At 44.0% G+C, this 27,762-nt stretch overlaps 3 protein-coding genes across 7 annotated transcripts; 2 read left to right on the plus strand and 1 right to left on the minus strand.

Annotated features, from left to right (window-relative positions):
* The first annotated feature begins 46 nt into the window (after window positions 1–46).
* On the plus strand, window positions 47–26,358 carry Ip6k (Inositol hexakisphosphate kinase). Of its 3 annotated transcripts, none has more exons than XM_017163376.3 (7): window positions 47–188; window positions 18,640–19,362; window positions 20,928–21,054; window positions 23,298–23,430; window positions 23,494–23,570; window positions 23,638–24,019; window positions 24,085–26,358. In XM_017163376.3, exons 2-7 carry the CDS (start codon window positions 18,712–18,714, stop codon window positions 25,508–25,510), a joined length of 2,796 nt encoding a protein of 931 aa, XP_017018865.1. In that variant the 5' UTR covers window positions 47–188; window positions 18,640–18,711; the 3' UTR covers window positions 25,511–26,358. The 3 variants fall into 3 exon arrangements, with proteins under 3 accessions (XP_017018865.1, XP_017018864.1, XP_017018866.1); XM_017163375.3 differs by lacking the exon at window positions 47–188 and adding an exon at window positions 13,917–14,227; XM_017163377.3 differs by lacking the exons at window positions 47–188; window positions 18,640–19,362; window positions 20,928–21,054 and adding an exon at window positions 22,247–22,590.
* LOC108072307 (uncharacterized) lies at window positions 50–4,446 on the plus strand. Of its 3 annotated transcripts, XM_070284211.1 has the most exons (3): window positions 62–188; window positions 471–688; window positions 1,093–4,446. In XM_070284211.1, the coding sequence occupies exon 3, from the start codon at window positions 1,122–1,124 to the stop codon at window positions 3,741–3,743; it is 2,622 nt and encodes an 873-aa protein (XP_070140312.1). In that variant the 5' UTR covers window positions 62–188; window positions 471–688; window positions 1,093–1,121; the 3' UTR covers window positions 3,744–4,446. The 3 variants fall into 3 exon arrangements, with proteins under 3 accessions (XP_070140313.1, XP_070140312.1, XP_017018868.1); XM_070284212.1 differs by lacking the exon at window positions 471–688 and having other exon boundaries at window positions 50–188; XM_017163379.3 differs by lacking the exon at window positions 62–188 and having other exon boundaries at window positions 357–688.
* Window positions 19,419–20,504, minus strand: LOC108072310 (protein Aster-B). Its single transcript, XM_017163382.3, has 2 exons — window positions 20,091–20,504; window positions 19,419–20,036 (listed from the first exon to the last, which is right to left on the minus strand). Exons 1-2 carry the CDS (start codon window positions 20,305–20,307, stop codon window positions 19,474–19,476), a joined length of 780 nt encoding a protein of 259 aa, XP_017018871.1. The 5' UTR covers window positions 20,308–20,504; the 3' UTR covers window positions 19,419–19,473.
* Window positions 26,359–27,762: the final 1,404 nt, after the last annotated feature.

The following is a 27,762-nucleotide window of genomic DNA, read 5'->3' on the forward strand; positions in this document are numbered from 1 at the left end:
AAAAAGTGTTTGGTCGTGTGTAAACCGTTCGGTGAAGTGTAAATCGAAAGTGAAATTGTAAATTAAAGTGAAATGGTTACATAGAACGTGTAAATAAATGAAAAACACAGCGAGGGCAGCAGTTGCCGGATGTCCCAGGCGGGCCTTGGCGGTGTTCCAGGCTGCAGTTAATGGATTGAAGAGAAAAGGTAAGTCAACTGAACAACTGTTTATACCTAAAGGCAAAGTGTTTTAAGCAGTGTCTATTGTTGAGTCCAGTAGCAAAAATTAAGTAATCAAAATAAAAACAATGATTTTGCGGCCGGCGAGGCCTTAGTACCTTATCGCCGCAAGCGAGTTGGCAGGCCCGCGATTGCAACACGCCTATCATCTCACTCACACACAGAAAAAGACAGAAAGACAGAAGCAACTCTCGCGGCTGCAGAGAAATTCATTCATCTCATTGAACTTTATTAATTGCGTTGGCCCAGGCACAGACATCTAGTTATTTCATTCGATCGGGTCGCAGAGTGACCCACTGGTGTGGCATTTGTTTTGATTCTGACATCCCGTGCGTGTCGTGTACCCCCCACCATAAATATGTGAATTTTAGTGGAAATTTTGTGTGACGCGGCCATATTTGACGAAGTTTTGTGTTTGGATGTGGATGTGGGGCGAGCTGCGGAAATTATATAAAAATTGAGCGCAGGTAAGCGGCTGAAACGGTTGAAAATTGCGCCAGCTGAGGTCCCGGGGAGAAAGGTGCATCGAGTGCGGGAGTAAGTGAATCAAATCGCGATTCAAGTCGTGGATTATGTATTTGTTTCGTTCTTTGGGACCTGAAAATATATGATTTTTCGCTCACACCAACACCAAGATGGCAAATTGTGTATAACACTATAGCTGTCTCTGTTTGGCGCAGGAGCTACCAGACCTGCGAACGGCCCCTGTTGTTAGCAGGAGCGCCTTAACAGCGCTGTTAGCCAAAAGAGGATCTGCAATCCGAAAATCAAATTTAATTAAAGTTAATTTTGGCGGCAAACGGAGGACTCCTTGCGATGCACCTTTAGGGGACGATATGTCAGGGTGTGTGCTAATCTTTTGTTTTTGCAGCATAACCCTAGAGATCTACCACACACGAAATGATGGACCGCAAGAAAGCCTTGGAACTGGACAAGATCTGCCGTCTGTGCATCTCGGAGCGCAAGGAGATGCGCCCGCTGTTCAGCGAGAAGGTGCCCGAGATGCTGATGGACATCACCAACGTGCATGTGGAGCCCACCGAGGGCTGGCCGGACAAGATCTGCGTGCAGTGCGTCCACGCCGTCAGCCGGAATCATGCCTTCAAGACGCTCGTCGAGCGCAGCGACAAGGAGCTGCGCGAGTACATCAATGGCCTGACCGTCCGCCTCGTAGCGGAGGAGCAGACGGCGGCGGCCAAACAGCAGGCGCTAGAGCGCAAACAGCAAAAGCAGTTCCAAAAGCAGCAGCGGCTCCTCGAGGAGCAGATGCAACAGCAGCAGCACCAGCAACAGATCCTCCAGCAGCAGCACCAACAACAGCCTGCCCCGGCGGCCAAGCCCAAGCTAAAGCCTTTGCTGAGAAAAGGATCGCGGCAGCACAAGCAGCGGCATCTGGAGGCTGCCCCAGCCCCACAGCCAGCCCAGCCCCCTCCGCCGCAGCAGCAGCAGCAGGTGCAGCTCCTGCCGGAACCTACGCAACAGCAGCAACAACCGCAGACCCTGCAGCAACAGATCCAGCAGCTGCAGCTGCCCACCCTTCAGCCCGCTCCCGCCCAGCTCCTGTCCACGGCCGCTGCCACTACGACGCTGCCGCAGCAGATCCTGCTGCCCAACGGCCAGTTCATCACGACGGCCCAGATCGTAGCTCCGCAGCTGGCGCAGATTATCAGTACGGCGCCGCAGGCTACGGCAAACGGGGCAGCCACCGCCGGCCAGTCCCAGTTCCTTCCCCAACTCTTGCAGACGCCGGGCGGGCAGACGCTACAGATTGTCCAGCAGCCCAACGGCACACAAACCCTGCAACTGGTTCAACTGGTGCCCCAGAGGACGCTGGCGCCCACCGGAGTGTCGGCAGTTACTACAACCACGACGACATCAGCCACGGACATGGGACACGGCCACCATGGCGGCGTTTCTCTCGCGGATGCGGATGTCCAACTGCTGGAGGATGGCTGCGAGGTGGAGGACGAGGACTTGGACGAGGTGTATGATCAGCTGGACAGCAAAGGGGACCACAGCTTCGAGACCATTGTGCTAGACGATGACCAGCAGCAGGATTTCCTAAAGGACCACCATCAGCAGCAGCAACAGCATCATCACCACCAGGTGCTGATCGACGAGGATCTCACGCAGAGCGAGAGCCAGGAACACGAGTACTTTGACGACTTGGAGGACCACCAAGAGGCGATGGACGATGTGGATGGCGACATGGAGGAGCAGCTGAAACATGAGGAGGAGGAGGAGTTCATCATCGAGGAAATCCAGCTGGAGGACGACGAAATGCTAGAGGATCCCGATGCAGAGGCCATCAGCCCCTCGGACTGCGAATACATCACGGACGACCACCAACCGCATCTGTCCGGCGACGTGGACGACGTGGATGACGTGGACGATGCCGACCTGCAATACGCCATTATGGAGCCGCCGGACGGCGATACGAGTGCCGAGATAGACCAGGCCTTCCTTGAGCATGAGCAGGCACAGGCGCACCATCAGCAGCAGGAAGAGCTGCAGAGCATATCGCTGGAGAACGCGGTGGTGGAGTTTAGCCAGGCGACGGCGGACGCCATGGGGCCGCCCACCCTGAGCGTTAGCTCGCCGAGTCCCACGCCCAAGCGGGCCAAGCGCGCTCACCAAGCAGCTACATCAGCCGCCTCCGCTGGAGTCACCCTCGAGCCCTGTGACCATCAGCCACCCACAACTGGACATTCGACCATTAGCAGTAAGCTGGCGGCAGCCAATTCCCGTCAACTGGTGCAGACGGCGAGTGTTATTGCCGCCGCTGGAGCGGATGACAACTACGAGATCGACGCCAATCTGGTAACGGAGTTCATACGACAGCACACATCGCCGCTGGGGTCGGGCAGGTACGTGTGCCACCTGTGCAGCACCGAGTTCCGGCAGTTCAAGGGCCTGCAGAACCACATGCATTCGCACACCAACTGGATTCGCGCCAACTGCAAGAAGCAGCCGCAGTGCGAGATCTGCCTGAAAAGCTTCAAGGGCCCCGGCATGCTGCGCATGCACATGAAGACGCACGACGCCGAGTCGAGCACGCCAGTCTGCACCATCTGCAATCGCACGTTCAAGTCGAAGGCGATTCTGTACAGGCACCGGCAGACGCACCAGCAGCGAGCCTACTGCTGCGGCGTGGCCAACTGCCGGAAGAACTTCTCGTCGGCGGCGAACCTTAAGTGGCATGTGGAGCGCAAGCATCCAGAGGTGGTGGAGCCACTGTTCAAGTGCGGCGAGTGTGGATCCTTGTACGAGAGCGTCGATGCCCTGCAAATGCACGTGGAGACGACGGATCACACGACGGACGTGCAGGTGGTGGGCGCCGGGCAGCCGGACGACGATGGCTTCAGCGGTGCGGTGAGCATCGTGAGCAATGGCACCGACATGACCAGTCTAATGGCTGGCCAGGGTAGTACGACTCTAACGGGAGCCACTGGCTCCGCCGGCGACACACATGCCGTGGTGGTGGGCTCCTCCGGGGAGGTGTACTTTGTGACGCAGGCGTAGCCAGCGGAGTACGCCGGAGCAGTGGCTCCCGGCGAGTGCCTGCTCGGCATCTAGATGACCACTTAGCTGTAATATATATACATATATATATTTTTGTACTAGCAATTAGCACAACTTCACAAACAAAATATTGCAATCCTAGATTTTTGTCGTAGATCTTGTCTAGTAAGTAGCTCGTCTAGGCTAAGATTCACTCGAATTTTGTAAGCAAATATGCGAAACCTTGGGTAGAGGGCCGTTCAGATCAGGAGGATCTAGGGATCCCTCGACGCGAACGCCTAGCTAATGAATGTATAAAATCCTGCGGGGACTGTGTGCCAGTTTTTTGTTTTTATTATTTTATTATTATTTTTCAAGGAGTGCCCACAAACAATTTGTACTCCTTTGAAGTCTCTTTGAAAAGAAGGTTTCTAAAAGCAGGAGATACATTATCTTGTGTAACATTCTAGGACTTATGAATTACCTTGCCTGCTTTTGGATCCCAATTTTTATGTTTTTCGTTTGAAGAAAAACCATTTTCGTGGGCACGTCTCCTTTTTTAGCGGGAAATTACCAGACTGGCATATATTTTAGGCTAAAACTATAAACGTATTTCGGCTTTCGGTTATAATTGTTGGGCTTTGAAAACTTGTAAAATAAGTGGAAGAAAACTGTTTTAACTGCAAACAAAATAAATTAACAAAACCTCTTATAAAATCCACAAAATGACTTTCTCTGTGCATGCACTTGTATTTATTTTTAACCATTGTAATCCAATTGCGGTTGAAAAGGGGGAAAAAGCCCGGAAAAACAGCAGGAACCGAAAACAGAATTTATCAGCAGCAGAGGGAAAAACAGCAATCAAGCCAAGGTCTTGTCGTCTATTGATTCCCAATTGCCACGTGGTGTGCCTGATGTATTATATCCTATCCGGTGGAATATCGCTAATTGCAGCAACATAAGCACATATATTGAGTAAAGAGGTCCGATCTAATACAACTACATAAATATTGCGTTCAATATCATATCAAAAAATATTGAAAAAATTTGATTCATCAAAAGAAAATTGCATCTATCTTTAAAGTATTTTTTTTTTATCAATTGTCAACCAATAGATATTTTTTGTTGTAAGTATTTTGGTTGAACAAATGTAGGCATCTTGTCGTAGACCTTTTTTATTTTATTTATTATTATTTACAAATTAATAAAGAAGGCAAGGCTTCCGGGATCTCTGTACTTTCCCATTTAAAATTTCCACCAAATAATCTGTTGCAATCAGGCCCCCGCCCTGTCACATGAAATTGATAATTAATTAGCAAATAAGTTGCATCAATTGGACTAACATTGTGACAGTGAAAATCGCCAGTCTGGTATTTATTTATTTTGTTCAGATTATTTATGGCGGTCAGGCGAGTGCTGTTGCTGAATGATAAGATAACCAAACAGCGCAGCCAGACGTTGTATGTATTTTGACTGGACTTTTGTATTTTTATACCCTTGCAGGGTATTTCAATTTTTATCAGACGCTTGCAGTGCAATAAAGGGGTTATTTCAGGCCCCATCATCAACAAATATTCTTGATCAGCATCAATAGTCGAGTAGATCTAGCAAAAAAACTAAAAAAACAATACAAACTAACTTTGGGAAGCCGAAGTGTGTATACCCTTGCAGTTTGCCATAGAAATCAGGACACCAAATCAAAAATCTATTATAACTCAGCCAAAAAATCATTAAATTCAATTCGGAAAGCTTTTCTGGGCTAGTTTTTTCTAGACTAACAAATCTGCAAACAAAATATTAGTTTTAAAAAAAATCTAAATTTTGGCCATTTTTGAGAATTTTAACGATGTAACCCCTTAAAAAATATTGAAAAAAATTTAAAAAAAATTTTTTTCTCCGAAACGTCTAGAAAGACTCGCCTGTTAATGCTGATCAAGAATATATATGATTTATGGGGTCGGAAATGACTCCTTCAGTGTTTTCTAAGCTTCTGACTGAAATTACAATACCCTGCAAATCAATAAGAAAGGGGTATGATCAATTGGTTTTGGTGCCCTGATCCGATTGCAAACTGAAAAAGTAAGCTTTCTTTATTGTGTTTTTTTTTGGCTCTTATTATTATTACATTTTATTCAACGTACAATATTTTTCCATCCAGCTGTTCATTCGGTTTATCAACTGCGGAAAAGCCGCCCCTCTTTGTGACCTGCCCCCAAAAATTCCTGATGAATAAATTATAAAGCGTACATAGAAGTGCGTCGTACATTGGTATTTACATCGATTTTGTTGAGGCCTTAAATAATTTAAAGTTTACCTTTTCCTTGACTGCATCTATAATTTGATGTGACCTTTTAAGAGGAGTTTTAGGATGAGTTTTGGGTAGAGTTTTTAAAGGGTAACTTGTTTTTTTTTTGTATTGCTAATAAGGCTCCCATATTAAAAAGCTTTGAGTATTTTAGGAATACAAAACATACACATCTCCTGCTTTTGTTTTCGGGGCTCTGACCTTTAAACTCATATTTAAAAAAATGCATTTGCCATATTGTTTGACTGGAAATGTCCTTGAACTTTGATCCGTCCGAAAGAAAACTTGGCCACGCAGCCAAAATGAATGAAAAAAATTATTAGATATATATAATTCTTGTGGGATTTAAAACGTACGAATAGCCTATAGGTTTACACTCAGAAAACCCAGTTGATATTCTCAAGAAATCAGTTTTCTTTATTTCTGGCATGTTTCTCTTTGTGTATTGCAAATATTTCTTGAATATATGTGTATAATTCTAGCAAGAAGACACACTATCCTTCTTCGCAGCCCAACAGTTGTCCATTTATTTCAAATTTAATTGATTTGACACCGGGGAAAAGTGGAGGGTTTCGTTTCGTAATAACTGCCTACGAATTAATTCCTTTGATTCAGATTCTTCTGTTTATAAATGCACATTATTTTGGCATTAATATGCGTTCGTTTCGATTCGTTTATTTAAATTTTTAAATGGGGGAAAAACTGCGACGTCATAGAGCAGCAACATGCGACATTAGTCACGCCAAGGTCGAAAAAGAAACTACATTTTCAGCGACCTTTTGGGGGTTGTGTGTGCCTTTCGGTATTTCTAATTCTGTATTTCCGCCAGAACGCAATTGGAAAATCGGTGCAGTGCAATTATAATTATTAAAAGTATGAGTATTTGCCGAAATATTTGCACCGAAATATTATTAGAAATAAATATAGAATATATAGAAGAGCACATGGGAAAATATGATCGTTTTTATCATCAATATTTCATGTTGCGATGTTCTTTTTGATCTTGTTGATTATTAAATCAATATTTCATCTGCTCTTGGTGTTTTAAATTCTAATTTTGATTTTATTTTTGAGTCATAGGTGCACTTTTCTTCTAATATTGTTTCATTTTCCTTCTCCAAATGTCACTTAGAAATCTAATTACATCTCTTAAGAATATAAATGCTTAATAGTCCAAAAGTTAGCTTCGTTTTTGTTTATTTACACTTCCAAGTGGGTGCCCGAGTCAAAGTCTCGCAATTCGATCCCCTTTAAAATGCAGTCTTTATGCCATTTGAGATTTGTTGAAAACAAAAATATTTTTCCCCAGAACGAGTTGGGGCTCTGTTTGTGTCATTAAACCGACCGACCGACTGACTGAGTAAACAAAAATCAAAAACAGCCACAGCGGCAGGAAATATTCACCAGAATGAAACTGAAAGCGAGAATATTAGGTATTGTTTAGAGGATTAAATAATGTTTACAGATCTTTGGCGCTGATAGTGATCGATCAGCGATCGGTCATAGCGCTGAGATTTCCCAGACACAGGGCTGTAATTCTGAGAGGGCCAAGTATGGCAAACAAGACACACTTGTTAGCCATTTTCAGTGGGCCAAAACCCCTGCTACGCCCCCTTAGCGTACCCGAGAAGCAGCCGCATTGACGCAATTGAAAAGAATAACAAATATGTTTACTTGGCGCCGCCGGCCGTTTAGCAAATAATACTCATAACTTGGCTTATTACGAACAACAAATTCTGGGCACTGATTTTGGCTTTTCGTTCTGTTTCTGCGTACTAATTTTCACCTGCAAATTTAATGGTTTTTGATATATATTTTAAAGGGTTTTTGAAGATTTTAAATAAAGAAAAGTAATAATAATAGTAAATATATATATTAAGAAATACGTGAATAATGTAATGAATCGTTCGTTTCATGTGATTCCCTTGAATACAAAAATGATAAAACAATGAAGTCATCAGCCTGTACTACCCTTTGTGAGTCAGCTGGAAGCTAAATTAATTTCAAATAAATTAATATGTAAACAATAAATTTTTTAACTTTAATTACGAATAATTGTTGTACAACAATTAAAAGGGTATACCACCTTTCGTTAAGGCTCATTTCCATTTCTTGGCGCCTACATTTCGTCACGAACCTGCATTTCACACGTCGAATAGCATTTTGTTTTGATTTTTCCACATAGCATTGCTTCAGAAATTCTATTTTTCTCTGGCAGAGTCCATAACCTAGGCTATAAGGTGTTATTCTAATTAGGAAATACCCTCTCTGCGATAGCAGAAAACTTATAATGCTTTCCTTATCTACCTACCATTAAATGAAGGTTGATCTCTTTATGGGCCCACCACAAATACCCCGAAATCCGGGCAAATACTCTTCAAATATTTATATAATTCGTACAATTATAGACTGGCTGCAGATCGTGGCAAATATTTTTAGCATTATCGCGGATGCTGCTTTTTTGCTGCTTGCGGCGCAATTTCAGTTTCATTTCCGATATCGGCTCTTCAAAAAGAAATCCCCAAGTTTAAAGAATAAAATGGGACCAATAAGTATGTATTATTTAATGTGGGGGCGCACGAGCTCGCTCCTCTTCTTATTTGGCCGGTTTGGGGCGTGTGCTATTGACATTGTAGAGCCATTTGGTCATGAATTTCGCTGTTTGACGACGTTCGACGGCATCGTCTGGCGGAGAATCTCTTTTGGCTGAGTGTTCCGTTCGTCTGGCTGTCGGCACTCGAGCGAAGAATTTCTGCATCTCAAGGCTCGCTCGCGATCTGGTTAGATATATCTACAAATTGTACCCCTTGAAGTCTTTAAACTGGGTGAAGGATACAGATGAAAGTGCAGTCGTGCCTCCCGTTGTTCTCGTTTCTCTTAGATCCTGATAATATGCAAAGATCAAGCTGATAATTGTCAAGAGTTTTGATTTATGATGAAATATATGACGGTCAGGGGTACAAAAATGAAAGCTACAAAGATTTGGTAGTAAAAATCTGGTAGAAATAATAAACTAAATGATTCTTTAACAGTAACAAAATCATTATAAATCGTTCTGTGAGGCCTAAACTCAACTCTTACCATTAAACCGTAAGAACCCAAAAGTAAGCAAAAATTGAGAGTAAATGACCGATAATTATCTGTTGAGTGCCTGGGAGCAGTGGCCGGCAAGGGTTTTCTATTGGAGAAACGTGGCAACCGGGGCAGAAACACATGCAAAGCATATTTATCATCGAATGCCGGCAATTGTGATTTGGCAAATGGCCAGAGGAACACAGACATTCCGCCCACAAACAGCTGGGAATGGGAATGGCAGCGATTTGGCGTGGTCAGTGCCAGGGATTGGAATTGTGGTAACTATTTTGATTGGCCCTGAATCCACGTCTTTGTCAGGGGCGAGCAGCATTCCCGCGTGCCCGGGGGCCTTCTATTTTCCCCTGGTTCCTCCTCCGATTTTCCGACTTTCCCCACTGACCCCACCGAATGCGGAAGTGTAGCCGCCGGCAATGTGGTCATCGTAGCGCCATCGTCGGCATCTTCGATCACGGCATTAGCTCGTGGCCATTGTTCCGGTAACCGATGACGTCGCAACGTCGCTCCCCCTTAGACAGATTCTCTCTCTCTTGTGTGTTCTAATCAAAGATACGAATACGAATCGTATCTAGATATTTCAGGAAATGCTTGGCATAGTCCGAAAAGTAAAATTTCTAGAATTGGGGGAATTCTTCTCACCAAAGAGAGAGAAGCGTCAAAGAACCGAATACTTTTTGGCTAGCTTACTTTCTATAAGTGGCTTTTCAATGTCAGGGTCGGTTAAAAAGAGACCTGTTGCAGTCACCGCCTACTTGGTACTTGTATTATAGTACTGAAATGCTACTGAAATGCTACTGAAATGCTAAGATGCCATGTCAACGGATTGCCCGCTAAAAATAAACAATTTTTCATTCAACACGAAATTAATAAAATTTCATTTTCGGCCTGCCAACAGCAGAAAATGACAAACAGCAGAGATGTTGTATAATTTGCGAATTAGTTTTGAAAACTGAATGAAATTCAATGGGAAAAATTGTAAATTATATTCATTATTGCGACAATAAATTAAGTAGCTGACTTATGGGATTTTTAAATGTCTAATTGGTAGTATTGTTTGTTTCCAAACTGTATTCATATTTTTTCGCCTTGTAAATCCCCTTTTTGTTTGTAAGAAAAGAGTTTAATTACTGTTATTTTCTACCCCATGAGTCATTAAATTATCAAACAATCTGTTCTTCTGTCTTGACTAGCTATAGTTTCGAATTGTCTTTAATTAATTCAAGTCAATTGGATCGCTGACTAATGGAAATCAGCTGATAAACTCAATTTATTCGCCGCGTGTGAATTATTACTATTGGCCAAACAAGTAGGTAAACGAATATAAAAGACGGGGCCAATCTCTCCGATTGTTGTCGAGCAATTCCAGCTTGTTGTTGCAGCTGTTTGTCATTTTCAATTAGACTGAGCAACTGGCGCGTGTTTTCAATAATACTTACTATCGATACAGATACAGTACCTCAGCAGACAGCCAGGCACGCAGTGGAACGATCAGAAAAGCATCTGAAAGAACCCCGAAATCGCCTCCTGGCACGCACTAGCTCAACAGTGGTGCTCTCTGCTAGGATAAGCCACTAATGCAGGCCCAAGGCCTACCTACATGTCCTTGCCAAGGGAAAAAATCGATGCTGCACCTGCAGGCGAGGAGCAAGGTCGTGGTTGCCCAGCCATCCGTCAGATAAATAACTCGTAGCTTTGAGTAATTACTTATCATTTAATTGGTACCTTAAGTCCGAGCGAAATCCCCAAAATGATTGATGCTGATGTGGCGGCAACACCTCCTTAATTTCATTGCCCACAGGCTGAGTGACAGCTTCCCTTTCGCCTGTCACCCAAATTGGCCCACTCCGACCGAGCATCCGGATGAGTAAGCCATTGCCAGCAACAGCGGAACAAGCCCCAAAAATATATACACAAACATCAGAATTCAAATAGTCATGTGTATATATTTGCCCAGCAATAACATACGTGGATATATATACTTTGTGAAATCTGCCAGAGAACACGAGCGATAAAATGATTTCTAAAGTAAATTGGGATTTCAGAGAGCATTAAAGCGATCAAAAATTTAATTAATGACAGATTTCTAATAGGAATTTAGATGGGCTTGAGTGCCAAACAAACACGTGTGCCATAAACAAGAAATGACGGTTAGTCGAGCATCTGGGAACTAATTATTATGAATCTAAAAATGCTTAGATGTGTGTAAACACACTGAACTTTGTCCTTAATTTATGGCCTACGGTCATCTCCTTCCCTCTTTTTAAGTTACAATAGAATACATATATGCATGTCCTAGAAGGAAGTGGCCTCGCCTTTTGGCTGCATTCAAAGTCAATGTCAAGGATGTGTGTGCGCTTCATAGAACAATGGCAGAGGCGAGGCGACAAGCGATGTGGCTTGTGGCGCCCACTTGCCCACTTATTATCCTAGGCCTTGGCAGTGGCCTTCCCATCCGAGACCGAGAGCGAGACCAAGAGCGCTCCTCTGAATAATTTATTCATGGGTGCAGCACTCTAAGGGATGGGGGCTGAAATTCAGGCCAACTCGCTGGCATAACTCTTATCGGATATGGATGGGTTTCCCTGTGGCAGCAGGAGGAGGAGGAGGAGCCAGGCCTATCTCGACAAGTTTATCACCCATTTTGGCTTCTGACTGATGTAAAAATACCCGAGTGTTGCGTCACTTTTGCCATTTTCCCATCGAGAACGGAACCTTTTGACGGTTTATTTCGGGATGTGGGGATGTGCCAGAGAAATAGAGAGCGAGTTGAGCCTCACGCGATATTATATTCTGTGTGCTCTGGTTTATTACCTTTCCTAGTAATACCCAATACCTGGCTACCAGCGACGACGTCGCCGGCAAACACTTTCGATAATGGCAAACTATCTGAAGTAAGTGTAATTGTATCTGTATCTTTTGGTTTCGTGTTACGTGCCAGACACTTTGTTCTCCGAGTGCTGGGAAAGTTCTAGAGGCTAGAGGTTGGAGCCTAGACCTAGCCAAATTCTTCAGTGAAAGCTGGGGGGCCATAAAACATTGAATTGAAGTGAAATTCCAGACACCTGCTGATAAAATCGCAGAAACGCTTGACTCTTGATTGCATTATCGGAAATTTCTTGCTGCAAAAATACAATCTTTTTATAATAATAATATGAACATCGTCTAGACAAGATAGAAGTGACTGATTCCGTATTTCGAAAAGATCTTACGCTTTCTTCAGGGTAATCATATAAATGATTTTTAATTTATTTAATTGAATTGAATCTTTCAAGTGAGATTCCCAAGAAAATGCTTTTCTAACAGCCAAAACAACTGCTGATAGCACACCATAGAGATAGTAATACAGTCGAAGTATAATCCCTGACACTATGTGATAAAATCTACCGATTGCTGCCACTCGAGAAGCAGTTGAGAGCCTTAATCTCTCGCTGATTCCCCCGAGTCAAGAGCTTCCAGGCGACAGGTAAACCAATTGAACCTTTAGATTCCATTATTGTGACCATTATGGAATGGAAAATTCTGCGATAAGATGTGAACGATAACGGCAAACGGAAGGTTTGTCAACAAAAGAGCAGCTGTTGGCCAATAGCCACTCCTCCTCCTCCGTCGTACGTTGTGTTTTCCGTTTTCGCCTTGGTAATTTAATTAGGCCGTTCTCCATTCATGAGTCCCAATTATGCGGAAATCGCCCTAGAGCCCGGTTCTCTCTCAGTGCCAAAAAGACTATATATGGACGCTTCCGTCAACAAATATTTGTGCTGGATTTTATATACCCTAAAAAGGGGTATTACAGATTTCTGTCAGCGTTGAAAGATACATTTTCGAGCCTATAAAGTATATTGACGAGCTTTAACCGGCGAGGTTCATTTCTGGAATTCTATTACATTTTCATTGTTTCATTGCCCCCATTGCCCCCAGCAAAGGGTATAGGAGCATCGGCATCCCAAAGATACATAGCTTCCTTTAATGTTTTTTATACAATAAACAGTGGGCAGCCGGCGGAGATTAAGAGGAAAAAACAGTTTGCTTAAGAGATTTTCCATTGTTTATTGTGGTCTGTCACAAATAAATTGGTTTCTTGGAATCGCTAGACTGGATTTCCCAGCTTAGAAGCTGGAACGGGCGAGTTCTATTTTTAGCAAAGTATCTGTTGGATACAATCGAGCCAGGACACTGTTACCACGGCAAAAACGCCAAGAGCTTGGCTCAGTGTCGTGCCCTGGGACAATTTGTCATCATTCCAATCCAAAATCCCAGGAAAATCGGTCGGAAAATAAGAAAATGAACTTGTGGGCTTCGAAAGAACACGGTACATGTGAGAGAGCTGCTACACTGTAAGAAATTCTTGGCTTGGTCGATTATTTTGCAAGAATTTAGAAACATTAATTATTCAACTTCATTTTTTGATTATTCCTGAATAGTATAACAATAACAAACAAACATATCTCCATATTTATTTATTGTTCTATAATCTCATGCAAGCTTTTTGGTTGAATTTCTGTACAGATACTTTTCTAAGTGTAGCTATCTGACAAAAGTATCTGGAGAGTGATGGAGTTCAGTTGGTTGACTCGCTCGCACTCGCACAGACACCCGCTGGCTGAACAAGTGCCAACCATCTCACTCTCTCCCATACCAGAGAGAGCAGCGAGAGCGAAATTGAGAGCCAAAGAGAGCGATGTGGTCGCTCTTTGTGGTATTTACGGCCGTTTCTTGGTATATACCAAACGCGTTATGTGGGATTTTGCTCGAAACCGCGAATAGTCTGCGGGAACCTATAAATACAAGAGAATTTTGAGCCAGGAGAAAAAAATTTAGTTTTTACAAAACGGGAAATCTGACGGAAGATCTGACGCGAAAAGTGAAAAAGTGTGTGACAAAGTGCAAAATAAGCCAAAACGCGCATGTGAGAAATCAAATTTGATTGAGAAGCATAAAATTGTATACATATCAGAGCACCCCATACGCGTGTGTGTGTGCGAGTGCCAGTGCTTGCAAGATTTTCTCCGTGGAAAATGCAAAGTGAATGAAAAACCCAGCCTAGGACAGCCAGCGAATTGGAAACGAGTAACTCGCATTGGGGACACGCAGAGGTGTCTCGAAAAAGGTAAATTTGTTACTCAAAAACGACGCCAGAAAGCGATTAGCGATTTTCGACTTTCTGTGTGTGAGTGTGTAATTTTGGCGTACGTGTGGCGCGAGAAGAGCGTGTGTGTGAATTTTATTTAATTTTTTTTTTTTCGTGAATGTGTATGTGTGTGTATGCACTGTAAAAATAGCTGAGGAAAGAGAGAGAGAGAGAGAGCAAGAGGGCGGCGACGTCACCGTTCACGCAGAGCCAGTTCAAGTGGCGTTTCTTTCTTTCATTCCTTTTTTATGGTGCCTCTTTCTTCTCCTGCTTCTTCTTGCCTTTTGGCTATCATCTCTGTTTTGTGGTTAATCTTTTGTTTTGAATACGTTTTATCTACGTCTGTTCGGGTTCTGTGTGAGTTTGTGCCTGTGTGTGAGTGAGAAGCTGCTGTTTTGGTGCTTACTGCTCTTTTTGGTTTGGTTATTTTTTCTGTTTTTTGTTTTTGCGAGCACGTAATTCTTAGATATCGAACGCACAGCTGCTTTTTGTTTTGATACGTAAAATCCATAGTCAACCTGTCGCGCTGTGAACCTTTTGATTAAAAAACCAACAAGAAAAAGCTGAAAACAGGTTTCTGGTGACGTATATTTCAACCAAAATATTATGCGAATATCTGGCTGTTAAAGTTGTAAAATCCCCCAGCGAAGAAGTAGCAAACTTTTCCATTACACTGCGCGTTTAGCAATGACTAATTGCAATTTTAAATTGCTTATTTGAGTCTCAAGTGCCTTGAGTTTTAATCGCATTTGTTTGTCGCAAGATTTAGCTTTCGTTTCTTTTGCTGCTTTTATTGTTTTCCTTTTCTTTGATAACTGTTGTTTTTCGTCACTCCTCTATTTAGTCACGGGGCGCTACTACTTATATCAGGACTTAAAAAAACTCCAGTTTAAATAATTTAAATAAATTTGTCTATATTATGGGGAGAATAAAACAAATTTTTTTTGAGCGAAGTGATTGTTATTTGATTATTGACAAAAGCTTCTCAAGAGAGTATTAAATTTTTATTAAAATATATTTATAATTAATTCCCACAGCCTTAATTACATATAATTAAAGCTAACACAATTTGAATTTCTTTATTTATTTTGTATTTATTGCTAGGGAATTTCTATCCATTTATTTGCTAGCTGCGCCACTTTTATGACTTTTGTTTTTGTTGCTAGGCAGCCAGCGAAAATTGAGTTTCAGTGCGATTATTACTGGAATTACTGGGATTGCTGGCAGAGGCTTATCAGTGGCCATAGTTCACTCACTATAGATGAGAGGGAGGTACGGGGTCCAAACAAACAAAGGCAGGCCTCCTTTTTGTGCGCTGCGCTCTCATTTGAATGCCAGTCTGCGGGTTGGGGAGGAAAATAAGCGCAAAAAATAATAAACAGCTCTAATTCCGCCTCGTTTCGCTTTGCTTCCTACTTCATTTGCAAATTGCAAATTGGAAATTGCAAATTCAGTGAGTTCACTTTGCTTGGCAGGCTACCAAAATCCAAACAGAGTGTTTACTTGCCGAGTTCAATTTCCTCACTCGATATCTATATTTGTATCTTTGTATCCCTCCTATTTCGCTGAAAGGAAAATTCTTTATTCACAGTTTTTGAGTTGTAATTAAGACATTACTTGTAGCTGGGGAAAACTCATGACGAAAGGTGACTTACAAATGCTTAAAATACGGTTTCTGGTTTTTGCTGTAATTTATTCTCACAATTTTAGTGATATTTATTCTCAACGTGTTCTTATTGCTTGATATTACCTCTGAGCTTATAAACAAACAAATGCTCGCAAAAGGGCGGTTCCCATCTTACATTTCTGTTCCTAGCTATGATTTTGAACAGTTTTAAAAATATAATATTAGTATACTTTAAATGCAAAGGCTTAAAAATTAAAAAATATATATATATTTACTTTGCTTAACCTTTGAAATACGTAGATCTCTCTTAATATTCCTCTGGCCAAAAACCAGATTGAAATGAAATTGGGAACAAGACGCAATATCCAATGAACCCCTCCATGCGGAGCCTGTATCAGTTCGATCGCTGAAATTTCAAACAGCAAAACACATTTGTTAGTATGTAAATGAAATTGAGCTAATCAATGTTTGTTTAGCTGGCAATTCACACTCTTTTCCTTTGTGTTTCTTTTTTTATTTTGCCGTCTGCTCTGTCGCCGAGTTGCCAAATTCAACGGATCGGTGCTAAAGTGAGACGCTTTTCTGTATTATTTGTAAGCTCTATATATCGAGAGTGTAATAGGTAATGTATCTTTTGTGTCGATTACCTTTTGTTGTCACAGCTGGTAGAGGATGTGTGTTGCGCCTTTGTTTGAATTTCAAAAGCCAGCTGACAGCTGATTTGCCTATTTACCTCCCTCTGTCGTATTCCTCCTCACTTTGTTTTGATTTAGATTCAAAATTCAGATTGATTTAGCTTCACTCTGTGCAAAGTCTCACCGAGACGTCGAGTTCCTTTGGCGCAGTTGCAGCTGTTTGGGCTTCAGTCCCAGTTCCGTTCTCTGTCTGCTTTATTCGCTGTCGTTGACCCACTTTCAGTACACCTTATGTACACCATATACAAATATATGTACACACACAAAACCCCACGAAAGTGGAGCAATCGGGGAGTGAGCTGGGAGGTAGCAGATAGTTTTGCGTCGCACTACTTACTGTCTTTGTATTTCGGTTTCCCCAAAGTTTTCCCAGCGCGCATATTTATTTATAAAGATTTTGCTCCGTTTTTTCCGCTGGCTGATAAGGTCGTTCCCCGATCTTTGGCCGATCTTCAATCTCTGGCAATCATTTTCAATTAATTGTTTCAGATTAGCTACTAAGGATTGTGCACTAATGCCTTCCGTGTTCCAATCAATTTTCGCGACTTTCGCTTGACATTTTCGCGGCTGGGACATTAACGGATTGCCGTTCGTTCGGGGTAAACACTAATTTATTTAAAGGCTTTGGCTATAAATAACGCTGTCGAAATAGCCTTAGCTCGCTTGGAAGCAGCGATAAACTTCTCCGTATTGTTTTCTGCGGCGTAGACAAGACAACAGCGCGCTAAGTGAATCACCCCGACGAGAGTTAACGAACCTATCTCGTCAGCGGAGGAGCACTTGCGGTTAAGTGCCTTTCGTGGTTCCCCCGAAACGAGTATCGGACTTGCTAGTATCCAACTAGCTAGCTCTGGAGAACTCCCAATGCCGCCGTCTGGTCTGGATTACAGGTCCAGAGAGTCAGCTGGCAAGTTTGCATTCATTGTGTGTGCTATCTTTATGACGTCTGCAGTTCCCTATTTGCATTTCTAGTGATAAATAGAGGCTGATAGGCGTGTCTGCAACGCAATTTGCGTTCACAGATTATTAATATAATTTGCCAGCTTGCTAATTAGAGAGAGAGAGAGGGAGCCTTTGAAACATACGACTGACCGACCGACTGACCGTCCTATCAGCTCCGGATTCCCCTCCTCTCTGATACTCTTTGTGCACGTGCCTCACGCTTGACTAGACTTGGCTTCCATCCCCATCTTTCAGCCTGACTTGCAATTGTTTTCAATTAACAGCACGCTTCATTAAATGATTTCTAATATGGTAGCGCTCGGTTCACGGGTTTACTTGATTGCCGTGTATATATGGAATGGGTCTATTGTTGATTGCTAATAGAGATTGAGGGAATCGCAATGGGTGGTTCGAGTGGATCAGTCAGTCGCCCAGTGAATGATCTACAGCGCATTTGAAATTTGATATGACCATAGGTGTTATTGATCCTCGATCAGCTGAGATTTTGTCTAGCGATTAATGATCTTTGGATGGAAAGGTAATCAAGGTTTTGCCCTGAGTTGATCAAAGGAAATTTTAGGTATTTGATGAAGTTTTAAAACGATACTCTTTCTGTTTTGATTTCTAGGCTAGGAAATTGCAAAACGCTTCTTACCTTTCAATGAACTTTTTCTTAAAAGGTTTATCGTAGTCTTTACATCTAAAAAATGTTAGTTCAAGTTTGACAAGATCTTTGATCACTGCGAGAATTATGAAACATCTGGCTGGCACATTCCGATCCGCCACTTGATGACGACGATGATTCGTCATCAGAACAACCGCAGCCGGAACACGATTTGCATTCGACGTCTCGCGTCGCGTGGCGAGAGTGTTCCGTGGCGGAAATGACATTGAACCCGGCGGCCTGCGTTCCGAATGCACTTGCTCCGATCCGATGGGATCCGCTCAGAGAACGTAGACAGGGGAACCGGTTCCCAAGCAGTTGAGTGAACGTTCGCTCGGCAGGGAACGATGATGATGATTCAGATGATCAAGTGTGCGGCAGGTTAAGATGATCGCTTGTTTAACCCAATTTACAATGCAATTTATTGAGATTTAACCCCATTTTTCTTCTCTCTCCGTTGCAGACAGAACAAAGGAGCAACGCGCCGAGCGGAAAAAGCGGCCAGCAATCGTTACACTGTTTAGCGCGGCAGGGAATGGTATATTTCTTGGGGGATTGGGGCATGGGAGATTCTGACTTGTCGTCATATCAGCAACATGTTCCAAATATACAGCAGCAGCATCAACGTATCCATGGACGTGACTTACTCCTTCATCAACAGCAGCAGCAGCAGCAACAGCAGCAGCAACCTCTGCAGCAGTCCGCACAGCAGCAGCAGCAGCAACAACAACAGCAGCAGCAACAATTTGTGGCACAAATCTCTAGTGGCCTAAGCCAGTTGCAGTCGCAGTTGCAGTTTGCCAGTGGCTCCAACTTCCTGCAGCAAGGCTCTCCCTCGGCAACCTCGGTCTCTCCCACATCCCCCAACCAGCAGCCACTCCCACTTCCACTCCCAACCCAGCAGCAGCAGCAGCAACATGTTGGTCCTGTCAGCAGCAGCTCTCTGGTAACCGCCAATCTCCAGCAGCTGTCGGTGAGCAGCAGCAGCAGCAGCAGTAATAGTAACAGCAGCAGCAACAACAACCACTGCACACCCACCAAACCGCAGCAGCAGTTGCAGCAGCACCACCTATTACCAGATGCAGCTGCCACGCCGGACGCCAAGTCGTCGTCTAAGACCCCGCAGCTGAGCAAGGATCTCCTGGACAATGAGGATGAGGTGGCATTGCACCCGCTCTCCAACCAGGTGAGTAATACATAAAGGGCACAGGGGGAAGGTTACCTTAGCTAAACACAAAAAAATGGCGTCTTAGTCTCCATAATTTAATAATAATAGGAGGAAATGCTGCGCGAACGGTTACATCTTTTTGATTTCGTTGAGCAGGGCGCAGTAAAGGGACTGACAGAACTCCTCGAGACCCGCGTACGCGTTCTTCTCGATAAAGGCCTTGACCACCGCCCACACCGACTTTAGAAACTTGACCTGGGCAAAGACTTGGACGTCCGTGTGGTGTTCTACGGTGGCTCTTAGGCAATAGTGGACCTGGACGACAAATGTATCGGCATAGGGTATATCCTCGTTGACGCTCTCGACATCGATCGAGTACAGTTGCCCGGGCTGGCTGCATTCCCTCATAACCTGCGTCTCTATAACCTTGGCCGTTTTGGGCCCAAGATTCGCTTGCAGCGCCACGGTCACCGTGACAATTCGCTCATTTTGGCCTTTGGCATTGCGCGTCCAGCCTCCCATGGAAAGATCGGTGCTCTTGCGGCGCTCGTGGAAACTCTCCAGGAAGGGTGAGGCTGAGAAAAGCATGTTGAACAGGCGATCGACCCGCACACAAATTCGCTCCTGAAGCACCTTTCGTCCCTCATGGGAGGCACTGCAGCGGGCGGTCAGGTCTTCAAGCTTCAATTTTTCTGGAAAAAGGCGTTTTCTTACATTCTTTGGGGAAGGATGTCGCCTTTGCTCACCGATTGGCCCTAGGTTGTCATGGCTTTGGCTTACGATAGATCGCGTCCTCAGCTGCGTCTTTCTTTTTCGGTTTTCCGTCTGGGTGCCCGTGGTTTGGCCCGTTGGCCTCCGGTTTCCTGACTGGGTGAGTGTCTGCCTGTTGTTCTTGGACAATCTGGGTTGCAGATATGCACCCGTCACTTCCGCTGTTGCCACACGGGGAACGTAGTTATTCATGCTCGTGTGAGTGAGTGCGCCTGCCAAATCTCTGCTCTTGACGGGCCCTGTTCGACTTCATGTCCTAGACCAAAGGTGGTTCTTCCTTGTCATGTTCAATCAAAGCATTGTCTACGAGGCCATAAAAGGAAAATAAAAACAGACTAAACGCACAACTAATTTTGTAATATGAAAAAGGCAAAGTAACTGAGATTCCCAAATTCTCCCAGGTGCCTGTCTGGCTTTGGGAAAGCTCACACTTTCAAAGCCAAGAAGTGATGTCGTAGGAGGCGGCGATAAGATAAGATACCACTCATAATCAGGGTTAGGGCCACGCGCCTTCATCAAGTTCTTGCCGAAATCAGTTAGATTGTGTGTTTTAATAGCGAAAAAAACATCATAATCAAGCGGAAAGTTAAAGCCTATACTTTTTGTTGTTTTGTTTTATAAAAGTTGTATTTTATTTGGTGAGATTTATCAGGTACTTGGCAGGGGATTATTATTTAAAACAAACTATAAATTGTTTTTAAAGTAGAAGCTTAAGAAGTACCATTGTTTTAGGACCACTTCTTAACCAGAATATTTTTCTTAAATAATGTAATTAATTATTATTAATAACTAATTATTTGTTATTATTGCAGGTCGGAGGGCACACACGCCTGTTGCTGCTCAACCAGTCGACGGTGATCAAGCCGCTGAACCTGCGCGAATTGGACTTCTACCAGAACATTCCGCAGGACATACTGAAGTTTGTGCCCAAGTACAAAGGTAAGATACCGACTGTTTCTCCAAACCGAATCAGAAACCGATCAGATCAAACGTTTCAATACCAATTATGTATATCGATTTTGTCGAAGCGCTTCATTTGCTCTCTCGTTTCGAATTAACTAATCTCGTTCTATAAACATATATGCATTTAATGTATATAGAATGAAACATACTGAATCGCGCAAAAGCATTTGTCATGTGTCTTGAGTTCTCAAATCGCCAATTTTTGATTAAATCGAACCTTTTGTTTTTGTACTAACTCTCCGCAACGAAAAACTAAAACTAAAAAACAACTCAAAATCTGTGCGTTTGCTCCTCTTGTATCTCGTCCCTAGATAAAGCCAAGCAATCGCATTCGAATATCATTTTTATTTTTAGTGTATTCTCTCTCTAAAAACTACAACTATACTATATATTTATGTGATATATCCCTAGTCTGTAAGTTGTTTTATTGAAAAATTCAAATAAAAGCCAAGCACAAAAAAGAAAGCAAACAAAAAAATAAAAAAAATACAAAAGAATTGAAAAGAAAAGACTGAATCATATACAAAATAAAATATGTAGCTAACCATATAGCTTTAACGATTTGTAATATTACGAAATCAAAGATCGAAAATAAATAAGAAACAAAAAACGTGTTGTAAGCCGCCACATAATGCCACAGAAACCATACTCTGACTCGACGACGACGACGCCTGGAATAGTCTATATATATAGTCCCAGGTCGCCACCGCCCCCGAACCAGAGACCTTTTTCCGACACAAACCCTTTATATAGTTAGTAGCCAAAATATGGGTAAGTCGTAACACAAAAAATAATCAAATAAACAAAAAACCAACCCAGAAAACTCCAAACCCGAAAGTAAAAAGTAAAGTTAACCAAGTAAAGAACCGCAACTGCCTAAGCTCCTTTGAAGATTGTACAGTTTTTGCAAAGAGAATATAACGACCAGGATAAACTCCTTACCTGCGCATCCATTATATTCTCTCCGGTTTGGCACAAAATTTTACAATCGCCGATATTTGAAGAACCCCTGATGATGCACTCCCCCGATTCGGTACCATTACTTAGAGAAGCTGCTGCCCGGATCGGGGGGCGTGCGCTGCCCCTCCACTACATGTACGTCTATGCTCGTATTATCCAAAGGTTCGAGAGGTGCCTCTGCCTGAGACAGACCCGCTTGCGATCTGCCGACGAACCGAAACCGAAACCGGAGACCGGAGTCCGGAACGAGTCCTCCTCCTCCATGTCGGGCAAGGAGAAAGTCAAAGCCGAAAGTGTAAAGAATCTGTCTGAACAAAGAAAATCGAGTATTATTTTATATGTGTTTGCTCAGTGCTGCCTGCCTCTGCCTCTGCCTCAGCCTCAGCCTCCTCCTTCCCTCGAACGAACGTTGGTTGTGTGTTGTTGTGTGTGTAGTCGTCGTCGCCATCCACCGTCCAAACTCAACTCCACTCCGCTCGTCTCTTTGGATCTTAGGATCTAAGCTCTCTGTCGGTTAGAATGCTGGCCAAAGCCAATGCCAAAGCCAAAAGGGTTTGTATGAATAAAACACATCTACTTTATATTTTACATAAATATTACCAGTTACCAATACGATTACGCTAGTTAAGACGATTGATCCCACTTTCTAAGTACTATAACTACATATATTTATATGTTTAACTGTTTAAGTTGAGGAGTCGAAGGAGGCGAGAATGGATGCCCTTTTGTTTACTTACTTTTGCACCTTGTTAAGGGGTCTCTCTCTCTCTGTTCTGCACCTAGACTAGGAATAGGACTAGCTATAAAACATCCATTTAACCAGTCATAACAATTAAAAGCCGTCTTAATCTGATGCTGGAAAGGAGAGCTTAATAAAGACATTATATTAAAAAAGATGTGTAACACCAAACCTCTTGAAATTTTAAGTAAAAAAACCAGCCTTAAACGTTACTCATCTTATTTAATAAATAGTCTCTCTTTCCACCATTTCCCTGAGCGTGTTTTTTTTTCTGTCTGCTCAAAACCATTTCGTGTGTCGTCTGCTAAACCGCCATATATGCTAACCCAAAAAGGGAACCACGCCGCCTCCATTACCCACATCCTCCGCGTAACCCCAAACCCCATATCCCGCCGTGTCGATTCGATGCTAATACTACATACAACTTACAACCAGATGAGTTAGAGAAGATGAGTGTGTGTGAGCTCCACGACAACTTACTAATCTTTGGCCCCGGCTCGCCTCTTGTGTCTTGTTGCAGGCGTCATGCAGGCCACCACCATGGGCGGAGCCAAGCTGGACAAGCGCTATTCGCCCAGTTTTCGGGAAGAGGCAGCAGCTGTGCCAGTGCGAAAGATGAGCGCCTCCAAGAGGAAGCGGGATGAGGTACTCAGGTACGTGAATCTTGGAGAAATCTCACACTAAATCCCATCCTAACCAGAGATTCCTCTTTGCAGAATGAAGGTGCACAAGAATGGACAAGCAGCTGAGGTGATCAAGAGCATCTCCCAGCTGGACAACACCAATAAGCAATGTAAGTGAACCTCAATTTGATTTATTCCTTCCATAAATAGCTAAAACGTAATCTTTGTCCCTTGCAGACTTCCTCATGCTGGAGAACATCACCTCGCAGTTCCGCAATCCATGCATCCTCGACCTGAAGATGGGCACTCGTCAGCATGGAGACGATGCCTCGGCGGAGAAGCGCTCCAAACAGATGGCCAAGTGCGCGGCCAGCACCTCGGGCTCGCTGGGCGTGCGGCTGTGCGGCATGCAGACCTACCAGGCCGATCTGGAGCAGTATGCCAAGCGGGACAAGTACTGGGGCCGCGAGCTCAACGAGGGCGGCTTCAAGACAGCCCTGCACGACTTCTTTTACAACGGCTACCGGCTGCGCATTCGCGTCATCCGCAAGATCCTGCAGCGCCTGATGCAGCTGCGCCGCGTGATTGAGAAGCAGTCCAGCTACAGGTTCTACTCCTGGTGAGTTGAAGAGCTTCAAAAGTATCCAAGAAGAGAAACTAACCCAGGGCTTTCTGTATTTCCAGCTCCCTGCTCATCGTCTACGAGGGCTTCGAGGAGAACCCGATGGCTCATCCGCCTTCAATGGGTGTGGACGAGTGGCCAGAGGAGGCGCCCAGGTCGGCCACCGTGCCCGGCACCGTGTTTGACTATCATCCGGAAAACAGCATAGACGAAGACGAAGATCTGGAGGATGAAGAGGACGAGGCGGGCCACGAGGCTGGCGATGAACTGGAGCCGCACGACACCGACGAGGATCTGCATCTGGTGGCAGCCGCCGACAGTGGCAATGCCTCGGCCACCAACAGCAGCACAGGCGGCGATGCCTGCAACTACGACGCAGACGCCTCCAACGACTCCAGTTCCATGCTCAATCTGGCCACCCGGCGACACCTGCACAAGCGGGGCTTTGCGGAGGCAGCGGCGCGTGGCGTGAAGCAGACGGCCGCCAGCACCACCACCGATGAGGAGGAGGACGAGGAGCATCCGGCTGCCATGCCGCCGCCACGTAGTTGTGGTGTTATGGCCGCCAAGGCGGCTGCAGCTGCTGCCGCGGCAGCTGGACTGGCCGGGAAGGGCCAGGGCCAGGGCGCATTCATTCCAATCTCCGAAGAAACAGTATTCCTGGACCCAGAGCCGGCGCTGCCCAGCGTGACGACCACCTCATCGCCACATTCCGGTGACTCGTGGATGAACTACAGCAGCAACAGCAGCGACGACTTCTCCGGCCTGTCGGAGCAGATCAAGGCGGTGGCCAGCGGCCGGCAGACGGGCAACAATAGCAGCGACGACGCCAGCTCCGACTACGAGAGCAGCATCATTGGGCCCACGGAGGCCATGTTCAAGCGCTACAAGTCGCAGCAGTCCGAGACCGCCTCCCCGCCCCTCACTGCCGGCAATTCGAGCGTCTCCAACGGCACCAACACCGTCCGCTCGCTGGTCTCGCCCGCCTCTTCTAGCGCCTCGTCCCTCAAGTCGGTCAAATCGGGCGCCGTGAAGCGGCTGCGCTGCAAAGACGACGACGAGCAGACCGCGTCGCTCGGCGAGTGTGAGTCGCGGGAGGCCAAGAAGTCCACGATCACCTCGACTCCGGTTTCGGCCGTGTCCTCGCCGGCAAAGACCGCCGCTAGCGAGAGCATTGCTAGCCAGCAATCCCGGCTGTCCGGACTGCTGCTGGACAACAACGAGCAGCAGCTGCGCCACTCGGCCCTGCTGCTGCAGCACAGCTCCAAGTCGCTGGACATGTCGGCGCCGCCCACCGATGACAGCCAGTGCTTCGTGGACGTGCGCCTCATCGACTTTGCCCACACGGCCTTCGTGCCGCGCAATGGCAGCATGCTGCCCACGCCCGCAGCTGCCCCAGTGCACCATGGACCCGACGGCGGCTTCCTAACCGGCCTGGACAGCCTCAATCGCCTGCTCAACGAGATTCTGGCCGAGGAGGGGATCTAAGAACGCGGGGAAAGAGTACAATTTGATTTCAGAAATACCTAAAAGTGCGTTGAAAATTATGAAAAAAACAAAAACCTAATCTTTAGAAATTCGAAATGTGATTCAAAAGCAAACAAACCTATTTAAAAGCCGGATATAATAGACCTTAAATGTTGTAACTTTTTAACTTTTAAACCAAACAACTCGTAACTTAAGTACAGTAAAGCAGCATTTGTAGAGAAGGAAGGAGAAATGATGGATGGAGGAGGTATCAGAAGGAGATTGTAACAGTCGCTTCCAACAAAAGTAGATGAAAAGTTAATAATAGTTTGATAGATCCGCTTTGCAGCGGACCTAGGATTTAACTAATATGTGGTGAGACCTATTAATATTGTATTGAAGGTGGATCAAGCGTTTTTATACAACTTAGCCATTACAATACACTACAAAAATACAAAAGGAATATAAAAACAAGTGAAGGAGGATGCAAAATGACAAAGAAAAGCGACAGCTAGAGCGCAAGGATCAGTATTTCGTTGAATGTAAACTATGCTTAAAGTCTCTTAGCCCGTTTCCTTTTCCAATTTGTAGCGACGTTTCGGAAATCGCCAGAGTTTACTATATAAATATAACTGAAATAAACAAACACAAACATTTTTAAGTTAATCGTTTAAAGAGAGAAGGAGAACGCTATTAATACATAAATAATATATATTATATAGATCCTACAAATATTACTATTACTGTATTGTGTAATTAGAGAATTAAATGGATAAACATTTTGATGTATATTTTCACTTACGCACGTTTCAAAAGATTACAACAAATGTTCTACATACTTTAATGAAAATAAATAATAAAATGAATAATCATCTTTCGTTTTTATTTTTTAAAATTGGCGCCAAGGTAGGCAGGGTTTCGTGGTATTTTTTAGTTATTTTAAGCGATATATCGATAAATCAGCTATATCGGTGCTATCGCATTCGTTCATCCCTTAGACGATGTGTTTGCAATACAAATTTATTTTTAAAAACTCGCCGGGAACGCCAAAATCTCAGCGCAAATTTTTAATTTTCCCTTTCTGAATACCAGGCGATCAGAAGGCAGCAGTAGGTAATTTTCGTATAATTAATAGTCGAGTTTCAAACCATGACACATCAAATCGCTAGTCATGTTTTCAACCGTGGATCGTATTCATACTTTTGGCCATCCGTTGCAATTAAAACTTCTGTTTAAATATTCGCTGTTAACGTTGCTTGCTGCTGCGTTCTGGGAGCCTGGTGCATGCACTCGTGCATTTTTAAAATTTTAACTGCCATGAAAGTCCGGTGAAGCCAAAATCTCAGTGCAAATTTTTTATTTTCCCTTTCTGAATACCAGGCGATCAGAAGGCAGCAGTAGGTAATTTTCGTATAATTAATAGTCGAGTTTCAAACCATGACACATCAAATCGTTAGTCATGTTTTCAACCGTGGATCGTATTCATACTTTTGGCCATCCGTTGCAATTAAAATTTCTGTTTAAATATTCGCTGTTAACGTTGCTTGCTGCTGCGTTCTGGGAGCCTGGTGCATGCACTCGTGCATTTTTCAAATTTTAACTGCCATGAAAGTCCGGTGAAGCCAAAATCTCAGTGCAAATTTTTAATTTTCCCTTTCTGAATACCAGGCGATCAGAAGGCAGCAGTAGGTAGTTTTCGTATAATTGATAGTCGAGTTTCAAACCATGACACATCAAATCGTTAGTCATGTTTTCAACCGTGGATCGTATTCATACTTTTGGCCATCCGTTGCAATTCAAATTTCTTTTTAAATATTCGCTGTTAACGTTGCTTGCTGCTGCGTTCTGGGAGCCTGGTGCATGCACTCGTGCATTTTTCAAATTTTAACTGCCATGAAAGTCCGGTGAAGCCAAAATCTCAGTGCAAATTTTTTATTTTCCCTTTCTGAATACCAGGCGATCAGAAGGCAGCAGTAGGTAATTTTCGTATAATTAATAGTCGAGTTTCAAACCATGACACATCAAATCGCTAGTCATGTTTTCAACCGTGGATCGTATTCATACTTTTGGCCATCCGTTGCAATTAAAACTTCTGTTTAAATATTCGCTGTTAACGTTGCTTGCTGCTGCGTTCTGGGAGCCTGGTGCATGCACTCGTGCATTTTTCAAATTTTAACTGCCATGAAAGTCCGGTGAAGCCAAAATCTCAGTGCAAATTTTTTATTTTCCCTTTCTGAATACCAGGCGATCAGAAGGCAGCAGTAGGTAATTTT

The sequence above is a fragment of the Drosophila kikkawai genome, chromosome 2R (genome assembly GCF_030179895.1).
Source record: "Drosophila kikkawai strain 14028-0561.14 chromosome 2R, DkikHiC1v2, whole genome shotgun sequence".
Taxonomy (NCBI): Eukaryota; Metazoa; Arthropoda; class Insecta; order Diptera; family Drosophilidae; genus Drosophila; species Drosophila kikkawai.

Excerpts from the sequence above, each read along its gene's own strand:
- Ip6k (XM_017163376.3), top strand. The coding sequence starts at position 18,712 with ATGGTATATTTCTTGGGGGATTGGGGCATGGGAGATTCTGACTTGTCG. Across the intron at positions 21,055-23,297 it reads GTTTGTGCCCAAGTACAAAG|GCGTCATGCAGGCCACCACC; the intron begins GTAAGATACCGA and ends GTCTTGTTGCAG. Across the intron at positions 24,020-24,084 it reads AGCTACAGGTTCTACTCCTG|CTCCCTGCTCATCGTCTACG; the intron begins GTGAGTTGAAGA and ends CTGTATTTCCAG.
- LOC108072310 (XM_017163382.3), bottom strand. The coding sequence starts at position 20,307 with ATGAATAACTACGTTCCCCGTGTGGCAACAGCGGAAGTGACGGGTGCA. Across the intron at positions 20,037-20,090 it reads TGACAACCTAGGGCCAATCG|AAAAATTGAAGCTTGAAGAC; the intron begins GTGAGCAAAGGC and ends GCCTTTTTCCAG.
- LOC108072307 (XM_070284212.1), top strand. The coding sequence starts at position 1,122 with ATGATGGACCGCAAGAAAGCCTTGGAACTGGACAAGATCTGCCGTCTG.